The following is a 15994-nucleotide window of genomic DNA, read 5'->3' on the forward strand; positions in this document are numbered from 1 at the left end:
ATCCCAAGAATTTATGGGTTGCCCAAGATCCACAAAGAAGGGGTTCCTCTTAGACCAATAGTTAATACCATTGGTTCCCCAACCTATGAACTCGCTAAGTATGTTGCTAAGATCCTAAGGCCTCTTGTTGGAAATATTGATTCTTTTATCAAGGACTCCCATGATTTTGTGAATCTTATAAAAAATGAGAGGGTGGATCAGGATGACATCCTGGTAAGTTTTGACGTGGTATCCTTATTCACCAAGATTCCCCTAGATGAGGCTATTCAGGTTATAAAGGAGGTTACTGATCCAGAAACTGCAAGACTTGCTGAGATTTGTTTGCGGTCAACTGTTTTCACCTTCCAAGGAGGATATTATGAGCAGACATCTGGGGTGGAAATGGGATCACCCCTCTCACCAATTGTGGCCAACTTATACATGGAATACTTTGAAAAGAAAGCCCTTGAATCATACCCTTTGAGGCCAGCTTGGTGGAAGCGATTCGTCGATGATACCAATGTAAAATGGACTCATGGTAGGATAGAGCTTGATAAGTTTTTTATGCACCTTAACTCTATCTCTCCCGAAATAAAATTTACTATGGAGCTGGAGGAGAACAGGAGCATCCCATTTTTAGATGTACTTATCATTAGAAAGGAGGATGGCTCTTTAGGGCATAAAGTATTTAGGAAGTCAACTCACACAGAAAGCTACCTCCACGCTGAATCCTGCCATCACCCTTCTTAACACTCTTGCTATTAGAGCCCTTCGAATTTCTGACTCTGAGCATCTGGACGAAGAGAAGAAGCATTTATCTTCGGTATTTAAGGGTATAGGCTATAAAGAAAAATAAATTAAAAAATCTATAGAGAGGGCTGAAAGGAGGGTGTTATCCCAGGAGCCTAAGGCTCAAGACCAACCTCAGTGTGGTAGAGTATTCCTACCATATATTCAAGGGGTGACAGATAAGATTGCCAAAATCCTGAGAAGGAAAGACATAGTCACACATTTCTCAACACCTGGAACAATTAAACAAGGTATGAGGTCTGTCAAGGATAATATTGATAGACATAAACTCAAGGGAGTTTATAAAATTAATTGTTCCTATGGCAGAAGTTACATTGGTGAAACAGGTCGTTCATTGCAGAAAATACTAAAAGAACATGGAGCAAATATTAAGAATGGAAGGTCTTGTACTTCGGCCCTTGCAGAGCATTCCTCAAAAACTAAGCACCATGTTTGTTTGGAGAGCGCCTCAATTATCACAAGGGAAGAACAATATCATAGGCGGAAGATTAGGGAGGCTCTTGAGATTATAAAACATCCGCAGAATCTCAATAGGGACAATGGTATCGAGATCAGTGGAAGTTGGCTACCTTTAATCAGGGAGATTAGGACCACCAATACATCTCAGGTATAGCATCTCAGGTAACTGTTTTCCTCTCCTATCCTTGTAAAATAACCTTCTAATCTTATATTATAAATATAAATAAAACCAAAAAATAATAATTATAATTATTCTTAATAATAATTATAGTTATTATTATTAAGTATTTATAATAATACTTAGTATTTAATTATAATAATAATAATAATTATTATTAATTATTTATAATACTTTTTAGTGTTTAATTATTATAATATCTATTAATTAATTAATTATGTTATTTTAGAAATGAGATATAATAATAATTAGTTTTAATTATTATAATATCTATTTAATTAACTAATTAATTAATTATTTTCTTTTAATAAGAACATTAATTATTTTAATAATATCACACAATATTAATCTAATATTAATGTTATTAATTAACTAATTAGTTATAATAATATTATTACTAATACTCTCATTATTTATAATAGTATTTATATTATTATAAAAATTTTGTTATTAGAGATAAAAACAATTTGTTATTAATAGTAATTAAAATTTAATTGTTTATAATAACATTAAAGCATACTATAATAAAAACTTTAAATATTGTTATAAATTCTAAAAGAACACTATTGATAATAATCATTATTATAAATTATAAGTTTTAGGTTTTAATTTATTAGTAGCCGACCTTCATCTCATCCTTAAAAACAAACTATCTTATAACTATTTGTCCTCTCATTAAGCTCTTCTACTCTCATCATTCAAAAATGTCCTGATGATGGATCCCTGTTGGGATTTGAAACGTTGACAAAATATGGTTATTACTGTGGATACTCCAAAGCTTAACTCAAAAGAAATGAACCACAAATGTCTAAATTCCTTAAATGCTTTTATGGCAGTTCCCTGATTTCCTTTAGGCATTGTTGTTGTTGACTTGACTACTGAATCCTCATTTGGGGTGTCCGCCGTTTGAACTGCAACCTCTGAGTACATTTTTACTTCAGTGGTATTTGGATTTGCCCGAATTGTGAGATTAGTAGGATCGATTTTTGTTTCTTCAGCTTGGGTTGCTACATCTGGAGATTTTGATGCTTCCTTTGCGATAAGTTCTTTGTATCTATTCTTCTTTCTTATCAGTCTTAAGTTTTTTAATCTGGTTAAGAAGATTTTGGTTATGTTTTTTTAGACGTAAAAGTTTTAAGTTTTTGTTTTTGTTTTTGTTTTGTTTTTGTTTTTTGTTCTTCTGAATCGTTGATCTTGTCACTATTATCCTTCTATTGATCTTTAAGTGTAAATTTTCCTCTTCCTTCTCTGATAAACTTTCATTGAGCTTCTTGTTAAAACTTTCTTTTTCTTGTTCTAACTTTTGCTTCTTAGTTTTACACTTTTTGACTTGTGCAAGTAGTTTCTGGATATGATCTTTTAAGCGAGAATTTTCGTCTTTTTATTGGATAAGACCTCCTCAAGCTCTTTTTTCTTCTCCGATATTGAGTTTTGATTCCTTTGAGGTATTAATTTCGTAATATCTTTAAAGTCTTCTGACAAGGAAACTATTCATTTTGACTTCATTGTCATGTCTCAAAATGTGATCATCTTTCCCTTATAAGAAAACATCAACATTTTTTTCTCTATGTTTAACATGAATGCACCCAATTCTCTAAACGAAGGTTGACCAAGAATTATATCAACTTCCATTTCATACATTTTTACAACACAAAATTGGGATATGCACTCATAATGATCTACTGTTATTTGTAAATCATTAATTTCATATTCTTTTCCAAAATGATCTGTTGTTTTGCCTACATTGGCATCTGAAATTAATAGTTGATTCACCTGATTAATATTTATGTAATTTTCTTCGTTGCTTGTACTAATAGCAATTTAAATTTTTTCCCTTTGATAGTCCCTCTTAATGTAATTAACTTGTGATGTGTGATTAAAACACCTTTATAGGAAAATTGTCTGTCCTTCATCATTTTAGAATTAGGCTTCATTTGCTTTTTTCTTCAAAAATGGACTTCTTCTTTAAAGTAAGTGCCCTTTTATTTGACAAACTTGAACACCTTTATAAATTCCTTTAACTTTTATTTTCCTCAATTATATATTTTTTCCCACTTTAAAATAAGTTAATATAGCTCCACTATTTAAATAAAACAGCACCTTATATTTATTATAATTCTTTTAAAAAGTACTCTTCCTTTGTTATAACTTGTTTATCCTTATGTCTCTTTATAGTTCTCGATTTAACCCTTTATATACTTTAATATATGGATCTTTTAAGTAACCTTCTATAATAATAACAACTTTGTACTTACATATTTTCAATAATTTTACGACTTGAAATTTTCTTTAAAATACCCCTTTATAATATAAAACTTCTCTTTACATATCTTTTATTTATAATCTTTTTTTTTTTTTTTTTTTTTTATTCTTTTTGAAAAGTTACAGCTCAATGAAACGTGGCTATTTACCTCTTTGGGGTATAATATAAAATATATGTTCACTTATGTGCCTTTGACTCGGTTAATTTTCTCTACGTAAAAAGTAAAACTTATCATTTGATGAATTTTCTAAGTCTATTCGTTAGAAAATTAATTTGTATTCTGTTGGTTTATTTCTTCTACTTGTAAATTCTGAACAGGTTATTTAAAACATTTAAACACCGAAATAAACACAATACAATCACAACATCTACAGATCGTTAGCTGAAAGAAAACAAATACACAAGTGACATCGTTATTTTTGGACAAAAGTCCCCAGAAAAACCCAATACAGGAAAACCGGTGCAACTATTTTGAGGGTTTATTATTATGCAGTATTTCCTTGAGTATCCTTGTATACATTATCCCTCTTAATTATAACTAGGGTCTCATGGATAAAAACCTTAACAGATGACCAAACCCTCATTAATGAGGCCTCAACTATCAATGTGATGGTCATTCCTTAAGGAGGCCACTCATAATTAATTGCACTAACTCATGAAGTTTAATATTGGAGAGTGTAATTTAAACACGTTAGACCAATATAAGTCTTGGAACATGGGACACAAGGTAAGTAAACTATAAGGAATAACTAAGGGATACAATAAGTCTGATTTGGGGGATAGGGGCAGGTGAGATGGTTTAATGGGAATTTGAATTCAGAGGGCGGATATGGTCGAACAGAGACCTGGGACGCGGGGTCTCATGAATAGTAATCAGGGATGCAGTGAATAATTCTCCCAGGGTTGGGACATATTTACAGAATTTCAATACATGGAGGAGATCTTTTCCTCTCCCAACTTGCCGGTTCTAGAACAAGCCCAGGAAGAGGTCAAAGGGCAGGCAAGGAGGAAATGAGAGGCCAACTAGCAGAAAATTGAGGGGCAGAAGAAAACCAACTGGCCAGGTCATAAAGAAGGCGAACAGTAGGAAAGGGAAAGAGGGGAGCTAGGAAGAGGGAAAGCAATAACGATGAAAGAGAAGACAACAACGTATTGTGAGAACAGAGGATAAGGCAAGAGGAAAATCAGCAGCAAGAAGGTCGTTTGGTCGACTCGTAGGATGTTGCTGCAAGGAGGAATCCCACTTGAAGATCGTTGGGTTTGCACCACGAGGAGAGCGAGTTGATCTGCAGTCTTAGAGGTGAGTTGGGAGGAGAGTTGTGACCCTGGTTCCACTGTTGAGTGTCTGAATGGCCAGGGTTGTTCAATTACATCCGAATGATTCCAATTTACCTATCTGTACAGAGTTACAGGTTTGCATTGTTGACTCAACCTTCTTGTTATAGGATCAATGAAAATCTCAAATTGATACATAAATAGGATAAAAGGCTTACCTAGGTTGTTACATAAATACACGGTCTTACTACCATCATTCACATTACAAATTTGCAGAATAGGTTTACAATGACATAATAACAGCTGGCTGATGATTCTGACTTTGAATAAATTTCTTCAAGCTTCTGGATCCTGCTTCCTTGGAATGTTGAAAAAATGGGTGCAACATGACCCGATGAGAGTTCTGCAAAATACGAAGGCTTTGAAATTTGGATGACTAAAACTAAGTGATTGCTTTCCAAACTTCATATATTCATGGCATTTTCCTCAGGGCTTATAAACAAAGGATGGAATGAGCCTCAAAACATGCAAGCAATTGCAAAACCTTCTTTAAATGCTCTATTTTACTTAATCCAAGAAAATTTTCTGAGACAGATACTCCAGTCCTAGTTGGATTTGATCTTTATTTCAATTACTTAGGTACAAGTAGGATTATAACAAGTTTTATGATTTATCTTGCTTCTGATTCACTTTATTTGTGATGCATCCATTTGTCACACTTGTTGCTATGACGAATATTCCATTCTAAATGTCGTGAGTCAATACTATACATGTAAATATATACCTAAAGGCTTTTACTTGAAACTTGAATCATGCTTTTTCTTGTTCCTACCCACCATACGTGAGGAATGGTTTCCTTGCTGTTAATGCTAATTGTTCAGTTTATTTTTTGCTGTTTACTTGTTTATTTCTATACTAGATTAAGGGTTCTTATGTGAATGTAATTGCAGGTAAAAGGAATATTTGGCTTCACTGGGGAGGACCACATTGGAAAAGTCAGTTTTCCTCCCGTACAGGTGAGTTGCCAGATAATACTCACATTCCCCTTTTTTTACAGTTGATGAATCTGGAGTATTTTTTTGTTAGATTATCTTTTGCAGAATTAGCTTTTTTGTGCCGCAATGTTTGACATATTTCTAGGATTCTAGGCATGGAGGTCAATGGAGATTACTTGTATTGGAGGATCTTGTGAATCTGTGATTTCACTGACTTTTCATACAATATATAATACAGAAGTTTGCCTATTGCAGGCGGCTCCATCTTTTCCATCTTCATTCCCTCATTTGTTTGGTGATAAAAATGATCTTCAGTGCTTGATTCCATGTGCGATAGATCAGGTAAATCATATTCGGAATTTGGTGTTAGTCATGTTATTATTGACTTATTTCTCAATCAGATTTTCCTTGATTTGAAAAGTAAATTTTATCTGTTATGTTTGGCATTTATGCTTGCTTAAAAGTAAGACAAAATCCATTGTTTTAGAAAGCCAAAGTGACTAGGAGTAATAAGGTCAATATTGTTACTCTTGTAGAGAATCGAGATTGAAAAAGTCATCAATCCAATTTCATTCCTTACTCATCAGGGGGCTGCAATCCCTTTTTTAAAGATTTGTGTTACCACATGAGGCACCTCATTCAGTCCATTGCAATTAAGGTCTATGAGTAAAATATTGTTGTCAAACCAGTTTGTCTAATATATTGGGACCAGAATGCACACAATAGTTTGAACTTTGAATCAACACCACTCAGGTACACTGATTCAGAGTGTCATTGACTGGAAACAGCTGACTAAAATTGATGTTCCACTAGATTCTAGAAGTCCTTAGCTGCCACCCTTACAGCATGTCTAACAGAAGAAAATCATATCATATATTTTCCCTCATAAATTGAGTTGACTAGAAGCAAAATAACTGGGAACAGTTTCAGTGAGTTGATTACAAATGTCATAAAAATGGATCAAATTTATCTATTAAAGGTCAAGCTGATTGGCATTAATTCACCATGTTCCCAAGGTGCAGAATATATAATTGAAAGTCTCTTGAAAAAAATTAAGAGTAAATATTGATATCCATGTTTTACATATGGCTTATATATTTGGCTGAGCTAACCCTTAGCTTAAATAGAACCTCTGAAGGCTGATGCTTCCCTGAATGGGTTGAAGTACAAGAGTGTTGTACTTAAATAAGCACATAGGTAGATTTTGTATCTCTAGTTAGTTAATAGTTACTTCTCCAACCATTGTGAATATTGCATGAGACATGTGGAAGGCGGAGGGGGTCATTCACCATAAGTCTTAGTGTGAGTATTAGCCAGTCACCTTTGTAATTTTTCTGGAAAATAATGCCACGTGTATACGCAATTTCATATTAATAAAGCATGCTTCTATTCTGTTGCTATATACGAATATTTATACTCATTGTGTCTGTGTATGTGCTTGGTTAGAATCTTAGATACATCTATACTTTTCTTATATTCCCTTCTCTATTCTCTTCATATTACTTTGAATTCTAAAGCTCAAAGAATTATCCAATTCAGTGGTAAACCTGATATTACAACATTTGTTGTTGTAGCCAATTTCAAGTTTACATGGAAAATTCCAATCACCATTAATGGAAACAGTCGTTGCTATGAGCTTAGGTGATGCAGCTCAACTTGAAATGTTGAGCTTCAAAAACATAGGGTTACCCAGTACACTGACAATTAATACCCATGGTAAATCTTTATTCATCAAGATCAAATCTGCTTTAGTGTTGGAAGCACAATTTTCTAGTGTGCAAGTGTCCTAGTCTAACCATTTGTAAGAGCAACTGTTAACCTGCAATTGTGCAGACGTACAACTATTCAGACTATTACTTCAATCAATTGACTAGAGGGAATGCTGATTTTTCAAGACTTTCTAATCCAATAATTACTTTCCAATGATTCTTATCAATTCATCTTATCACACACTCATCATTAAGTAATTATACAAGAAAATCTCAACAGTAAACAATAATGACAGTAGCATCATGAAGAGACAGCCAAACACAAGAGAATATTTTACCCTGGGAAAACCTTAACTAGGGAAAATCCTAGCAACCTTTTCTTAGAGAAATTATTCAATTCAACAAGAGATACAATCTGATCTTTCCAGTCAAAATAAAGTCAACTGACCAGGAACAAGACCCAGGTCAAACCTGGTCAAACTGATAAATTCCAGTCTCCTGAAATTTCGGCCTCTTGCACTTTCCTCAGAAACATTGGTCTGCTTCCCAACGAAACACCCAGAAAGGCTTTGGCCTATTTCCACACGTGCAAGGTCAAACAGAGTCAAAACAAACAGGTCAATGCTTGGACTGTGGTCAAACTTTGGACTGCTCCTCTTCTCCTTCCTTAGCATAGATGAATATAAGATATTGTATTTGTGTGATCTGAATTGGTGCTCAATGGAGGAAGACGAATGGTGTATATATGGTAGATTAGAGTGCCCCAGTGGGCACGTCCCTTGGGCTGTGCTGACTGAAGTAATTTGAGTCAACTTGACTTTTTGAAGGCAATTTAAATTTGAAAATTTAAATTCAAAATTCTTCTTTTATATTTGTTTTGTGAGCCGACTTGGAGTAGCTGGGAATACTGACCACATCTACCCCAAAATTCAACACTCCCTCTTAGCTAGGGAGGTATTCTCTTTGACTTCTTTAGATGATCTCTTGTTGAAAAGTTTCTCTATTCCAAAAAAAGTTTGAATGAGCTAGCTATGTTGATGAATGCATCCACCTCATGTTCTATAACAGAATCATGTTGGCAAAGGAATCTAGTCACCCACTAGACATATCCTCTTTACAAAGGGTTTAGTCACTCACAAGCCAATTACCCATTGGCTAGTCAGGCACCCCTTGACAAAAGATTAGTCTTTGTTTCACCAATCCACCGAGTCGTCACTTGGAATCAGGCACCCCCTGAGACATGGTGAAACCGTGGGCCCATTTACCATTCCCACATGTCGTCACATGCTATTGAATGGAAAATAACTTGCCCGATGCTATAGGAACTCAACCCACTAGCCAAATAACCATTGGCAGTATGGTCACATAACCCCTGACCGGGGGAGCACTCCGGGCCTAGATGCTCACTAGGCCACTCTCCCTAGCCACATTACATGGCCCTTGTCATTATCCATGGCCTGCCATCTTTTGACCTAGGGAGAATCTCTGCCCCGTGATGCTACAACATTAACACTCCCTTTAACCAAGGGAAGCATTTTCAACCACTCCAAGTTTGTCCTTGAAGTATACAAATCTCATCTTGGGACAAAGGATTTGTGGGAATTACCAACAACTTGCTTGTCTGTAGAAATGCATAGGAGCCTCACTGCTCCCTTTTGTACCATGTTCTAGATGTGGTGGTACCATGATCTCGATGTGCTTTGACTTGTCATCACGGTCATCTTTTGAATCTGATCAAACAATCTTGCGAGTAGCTCCGAAGCCACATTGCTTCGCAACTCGCCAAACAATCTATAAGATGAGGTATGCAGTGGATGGAAACATAGATAAGTACAAAGCGAGGATTCTCCCAGGAAGAGGGAGAGGACTTGCAAATGTCTTTGAAACACAAATCACTGATCCTGGGATAATCCTCTTGCCACAAACTTTGCTTTGTTCTTCCAAAACTTTCATTCGCTGTCAGAGTCTTGGCAGCCTTTACGTTGTACCTGCAATCCTCACTAAGAGGCCATGGAAGAAACGATTATAACCCAACAAAAGAAACAGAGACAAGAGGTTCACAAATAGTAAAACAATAATAATCAAGGAAGATATATATAAGGTACTTATTTTTTGAGGATTGTAGGGAATTTGTCAACTCCCTCTTGATCCTAGCTTTCTTGCAGAAATGAAATCCATCTGCAAACTCATCATCCTCATCCTCATCATCAACATGCTACTTTCCTTTCCTTCCTTGCATGAGCTAGGGTTTCTTCTTTCAGCGGAAACATTGATCTAGGTCTAGCTCTAGGGTTTTATCCACAAACCCTAGGGCTTTCTCATCCAAGCCTTCAAACCCTAGGACTTCCAAATACAAACTTTGTCATGTGCTAATTGGAATTTGTTGCTTTATAGGTGAAGAACCCTTTCTCCTTTGATTCAATTTGTAACATCAAGGACCAAGCAATGGTATCCTAGCATCAACAACGTAACTTAGCCAATACAATCATAACCTCAACAGTGCAATACTAGCAGCATATGCAAGGCATCTTCTGCATACTTGACAAGAGCCCTTACTCAGTCATACAAGATATTTCCACAGTAGTACAAGGTATATGGCATTAGAGGCTTAGATCTCTGCAACAACATTATCTTGCAGTATAATGTGACCAAAGGAAATATCCCTACTCAGGTCTGTACAAAAACTTCAATTCAAACGATCTCGACACATTTGGTCCATCCCCCTCTGCAGGCCTTATCTTGCCTTTAGGCCTTATTGAACTTTTACCGTAATCCAATTTTAAAATTGTGATGATGAAATTACTTCTTGAATTACCAAAACGGCTTATATGCTGCAGAACAATGGGTGTACATTCGTTGGTTGTGAGGTAGTGACCTTGCAACATCTTCCTGTAGTACATGAATACCAGGATAATAGTATGCAAAAATCCTTATTCAAGACATACCTCTCATGTCTTCTAGGGTTGAAAAATAAGATCATCAAATCTTTCATGTGCAACTTTTCTTGCTGTAGTCAATATAGATGGTGACAGTTCATCCAAACCAGAAGAATTTGTCATGGAATCTCATGCCTCAAAGTGATGTTATCAGTCAATCAAGGAATGCTCTATCTGCCTCTAAATCATTTCTTGAACAAAATTTTAACAGACTTTTAAGTCTGCCCGAACAGACCCAAAAGAGAACCTGCGTTTAATCTATGCTGTGCTACACTGCCTTTGACTTGCAGGTAGAAATCAACAGCTTGATTCTGCATTCTGAACTTGAGTTTAGCCTAACTTCTGTCTGGCCTTCTGAGGCATCTCAGTCTTAAAACCACAGTAGCAATAGTAACAATTCGGGCTTACTAGCTCTGAGATAACTCGTCCTTTCCAAGAGGATTTCTGCCTTCACAGAGTACTTTCCAGAATATTATCACGATCTCCAAATAAACCTCCTTAATGCAATTGACCTTCAAGGAAATGGATCACGACCTCCATAAGAAAGGTGTATTATTCTCAACAGAAAATGGAACTTCGGCCTTGCTGTTTTAGGACTGAGGCCCTTTGGCTCTCTTGAGGTCTGTCAGTCCATCTGTGATCAGGCTTGAGGGCATTTGGCCTTAATCTAGGGCTTTCGACCCTCTTCTTTATCTGCAGACACAAAAACTATAATTTGTCTTTAGCTGTATAGAGGTTTTCTGCCCTTAACTAGGGCTACAAGATTCACATTAGGGCTTCTCTTTAACCCAAGCTTTGATACCATGTTGATTTTTCAAGACATTCTAATCTGATAATTACTTTCCAATGATTCTTTATCAATTGATCTTATAACACACTCATCATTAAGTATACAAGAAAATCTCAACAGTAAACAATAATGACAGTAGGATCATGAAGAGAAAGCCAAACTCAACAGTCACAAATTTATACCCTGGGAAAATTCTAACTAGCGAAAAACCCAACAACCTTTTTTTAGAGAAAATATTAAATTCAACAAGAGATACAATCTGATCTTTACAGTCAAAATAAAGTCAAACTGACCAGCAACAAATCCCAGGTCAAACCTGGTCAAACTGAGAAATTTCGGCCTCCTGAAATTTTGGCCTCTTGCACTTTCCTTAGAAACTCTGGTCTGCTGCCCAACGAAATGCCCAGAAAGACTTCGGTCTCTTTCCACACGTGCGAGGTCAAACATAGTCAAAACAGAGATAAGATTGCTTGGTCAATGCTAGGACTGTGTGGTCAAACTTCAGACTGCTCCTCTTCTCCTTCCTTCGCATAGATGAACATAAAATTTGTATTTGTGTGATCTGAATTGTTGCTCAACATTAGGAAGATGAATGGTGTATATATACTATATAGTAGATTAGAGTGCCCCAATGGGCACGTCCCTTGGGCTGGGCCAACTTAAGCAATTTGAGCCAACTTGACTTTTTGGAGGCAATTTAAATTTGAAAATTTAAATTCAAAATTCTTCTTTTATATTCCTTTTGTGGGCCGACTTGGAGTAGCTGAGAATACCAACTGCAGCTACCCCAAAATTCAATAGGGATGTGTGTCCCAGGAAGCAAGCATTCTGTTCTGATTGATGGGGCTTTCAATTTAAAAATCCATTATGCAAGAACTTTCTCTTTAAGTACAGTTTACATGTTTCTGGAGTCAAGTTATTGAAGACATAATAGTGCAAAAAGTGATGACTAAGGATCAAATGGTAATTTGTAGGGCAAGTGGAAATGCTTATGGTGTATGCCGCTCCCAGCTTTTTAGTCAGAATGCTTGAGGAAAACCCCCAACATACTTCCCCTCTTTGAAGGATGGTACCCAAGGTAAACCCTAGATTCTTGATTGATCAGATTTGAACTTGGATAGATAGAATAACAACTTTTCTGCCCAACCATTTGAGCTAGACCCACTTGACATGCTGCTCCCATGTTAGCTTAATGATGTAGCAAAATGGAGCTGCAAGAGGCCAATAATTACCAAGGAGTTGGGCTTTAAAGGAAAAGATAATGCATAGAATAAAGAGGACATGATAAAAGGAAGATGTAAATACTTGTAGGTTCAAGCTTTCTCTCTGAGGGATAAAGAGCTATGAGGCCCTTAAGATAAGTTCATGTACTCTGGATCTTGGGGGAGTTGACGCATTTGTGGTCAACAAAGCACATACCCCATCTGAATGTTCACTAGATATGTCCTTTTAGGACTATTCTAGTCTTGGATTTCCAATCTTGAATCCTCAAAGAATATCAGTCCTCTTCGACTACACTTATTTTGGATACCTGTCTTATTCTCAAAGAGTGTCGGTACCTTTTTTTTCTTGGATTATTTATCCTCAAGGAACCCTCAAATTCTTATCCAATCCTTCACCATTCTCTCTTTATGGCCATCACTTAGACTTATGACTATTAGTCGTGGTCAAGTGCATGACACATGAAGAAGACAATGCACATGTGATGTTCATCATCACTCCTCAATCAGAGAGGATATCCCTATTTCCTGTTGATTAGGGAATAGATACTTGTTCCTGTTCAGGGAGACTCCTTTTCTCCCTCTCAAATATAGAGGAGATCCCTGACTTCTTTGTAATATGAGAAGTCATAACCACAAGCTCTCTAGCTTGTTTCCATAAGAATATCAACTACTTGTTCTTTCTGGAGATAGCTGCATGGTTCCCTCTTTCCTTCATATCTCATTATATCGAGCTTTCTTCTTTCTTGGGTATCATTGAGCCATCTTCTTCCTTTCATTTTATGACAGGATCAATCTTGCACATCACTTTCATCTTGTCATTATCAATGAAGGCATTATATTGAGCCTTACCGATCTTCAAGCTAATCATAGCTCTTTCATGAAAGTGATCTTCTTTGTATGAACTTGAACTTCAGGTTATATCTTCACACTGCTACCTTTCAATTCCAAGATGATGATGCAAACATCTTGACTACTTGATTTCCAAAGCCATGTATTCAATCCATACAGTTGAACTTGCCTCAACAGTCATCATGCATTCCTGCAATATCTTTCCAGGTAGCAAAACAATATGTTAACCAAATAACCAACAAGAACTATTAATATTAGACTTACCTCATCATGATGACCTTCTTATCAAAACATCAACATCCTCGTGGTCCATTGTCACAAGAGTCTTCCTTCATGGATTAGAGTGCCCAAGGATAGAACTTTATTACCAAGTTACAATATTCTTTCGAAGACTATACTAGATGTTGATCATCATTCTATATGTTTTAGTGAGAAATCTTAATCCTAAGTCAAAGTAAGTAAGTCAAGTTCATCTTTTTAGGCATCATACAACCAAATGGAAGATTCACCATGCATGATTTATGACCAACTTCTTTTACAGGATCTTATACATATGAGTCCTACCCAAGAGTTACTTTAAATATTAAAAGAATGTTCAATGAATTAATTCACATGGAGCAAACAGCTCAATGATAATACAAAGATATTTACAAGAATAGAAACATCAGGTTTCTATGTAGAATATCGAACAAACAGTTTCATCTAAGAAACTGCTAAAAGAATAAGAATAGAAACATCTAAAAGACTGAGCATTACTAAATAGAGATATATTCTAATACCCTCCCTTAATGCTCAATCTATTTACAACACCAATAGACCCGCGAAATTTTACAAATTTATCAGGACCAAGAGGCTTGGTAAAAATATCGGCGGGCTGCTCTGTGGTGGGAACATAGTGCAACTGAACTGAGCCGTCTTCAACCAGCTGTCGAATGTAGTGGCAGTGAGTTTCCACATGCTTTGTTCATTCATGAAAGACAGGATTCTTGGCAAGTTTGAGCACTCCCTGATTATCACAAAACAAAGAAGTAGGCCCTGTCTGAAAAACATGCATATCTGCAAGCATACGACGAAGCCAAACTGCCTCACAGGCGGCCTTAACTGCTCCCCGATACTCTGCTTCTGTTGAGGAGAGAGCCACTACCTGTTGCTTCTTACTAGTCCAAGTAACAGCTCCAGATCCTAGACTAAACACATACCCAGCTGTAGATTTACGGTCATCAACCGAACCGGCCCAGTCAGAGTCAGTGTAGCCACTGAGAATAGGAGTGGAGCTGTGAGTATATAAGATGCCATAATCAGAAGTACCACGCACATATCGTAGCACCCGCTTTGCTGCTATCCAATGATCAGCTTTAGGAGCTGACATAAAGCGAGAAATGTAGCTTACTGCAAAACTGATGTCAGGTCTGGTAGCAGTAAGATAGATGAGACTGCCCACTAATTGCCTGAATAAAGTTTCATCCACAAGAGGAGAGGATGACTGTGCTGAAAGTTTGAGCCCTGGTTCCATAGGAGTCGTGGCCGGTTTGCAATCCTGCATTCTGAACCTTTCCACAAGATTTTTGGCATACTTGGACTGAGAAAGAAAGATCTGATTTTCAGTCTGCCACACTTCAACCCCCAGACAGTAATGAAGAAGTCCCAAGTCTGTCATCTCAAAAGTTCTGCATAGATCTTGTTTGATCCCATGGATCAAATGTGCAGAGCTGCCAGTAATGATAAGATCATCCACATAGACAACTACAAACAAGATATCATCATCAGTATGCTTGATATACAGGTTTGCATCAGATGGACTCCGCTGAAAACCCTGATCTGTCAGATACTGATCAATTTTTATGTACCAAGCCCGAGGAGCTTGTTTCAATCCATAGATTTCTTTAACTAACCGACACACTTTCTGTTCTTGACCAACAACCTTGAATCCTGGAGGCTGCGTCATGTAGACTTCTTCTTGGAGATCACCATTTAGGAAAGCACTTTTTACATCCATCTGATGAACTTTCCAATTGAACTGAGCTGCTAGGGCAAGCACAAGCCTGATAGTACTCATCTTGGCTGTAGGAGCAAAAGTCTCCTCATAGTCGATGCCTTCCTGCTGTGAAAATCCTCGAGCCACAAGCCGAGCTTTATACTTGTCTAAGGTTCCATCAGCTTTGTATTTGACTTTATACACCCATTTGCAGCCTATGGGTTTTTTGTCTGCAGGAAGATCAGAAAGAGTCCATGTGTGATTCTTCTGAAGACTCTGAAATTCTGCTTCCATAGCCTGTTCCCACTCAGATATACCCTTAGCTTCTGAATATGTTTGAGGCTCAAAAGTACTGTGAAGGTTAGCCATAAGAGCAAAATTGACTGTAGACTGTTGTCTGTTCTTATGCCTAGAAGTTCTACCTTCAAGGAGCTCATCATCCCGGAGATCACCTATGGTTTTAGCCCACCATTTTGGCCGAAGAGAAGAAGAACCAATATCAGGATTAGAGGGACCAATATCAGGAGGAAGAGAAGCAGGCTCAAGAGCAATA

At 36.8% G+C, this 15994-nt stretch overlaps 1 protein-coding gene across 1 annotated transcript in view; it reads left to right on the forward strand.

Moving 5' to 3' along the window:
- Positions 1 to 15994, forward strand: part of LOC149138885 (Nucleotidylyl transferase superfamily protein) — a 235657-nt gene that overhangs the window by 80885 nt on the left and 138778 nt on the right. The window contains exons 5-6 of the mRNA XM_089447772.1: positions 5915 to 5980; positions 6215 to 6301. Of these exons, the coding sequence (XP_089303898.1) occupies positions 5915 to 5980; positions 6215 to 6301 (153 nt within the window). The remainder of the gene's footprint in view (positions 1 to 5914; positions 5981 to 6214; positions 6302 to 15994) is intronic.

The sequence above is a fragment of the Pinus tabuliformis genome, chromosome X (genome assembly GCF_031772625.1).
Source record: "Pinus tabuliformis cultivar Carrire ecotype Pingquan chromosome X, CPIR1, whole genome shotgun sequence".
Classification (NCBI taxonomy): Eukaryota; Viridiplantae; Streptophyta; class Pinopsida; order Pinales; family Pinaceae; genus Pinus; species Pinus tabuliformis.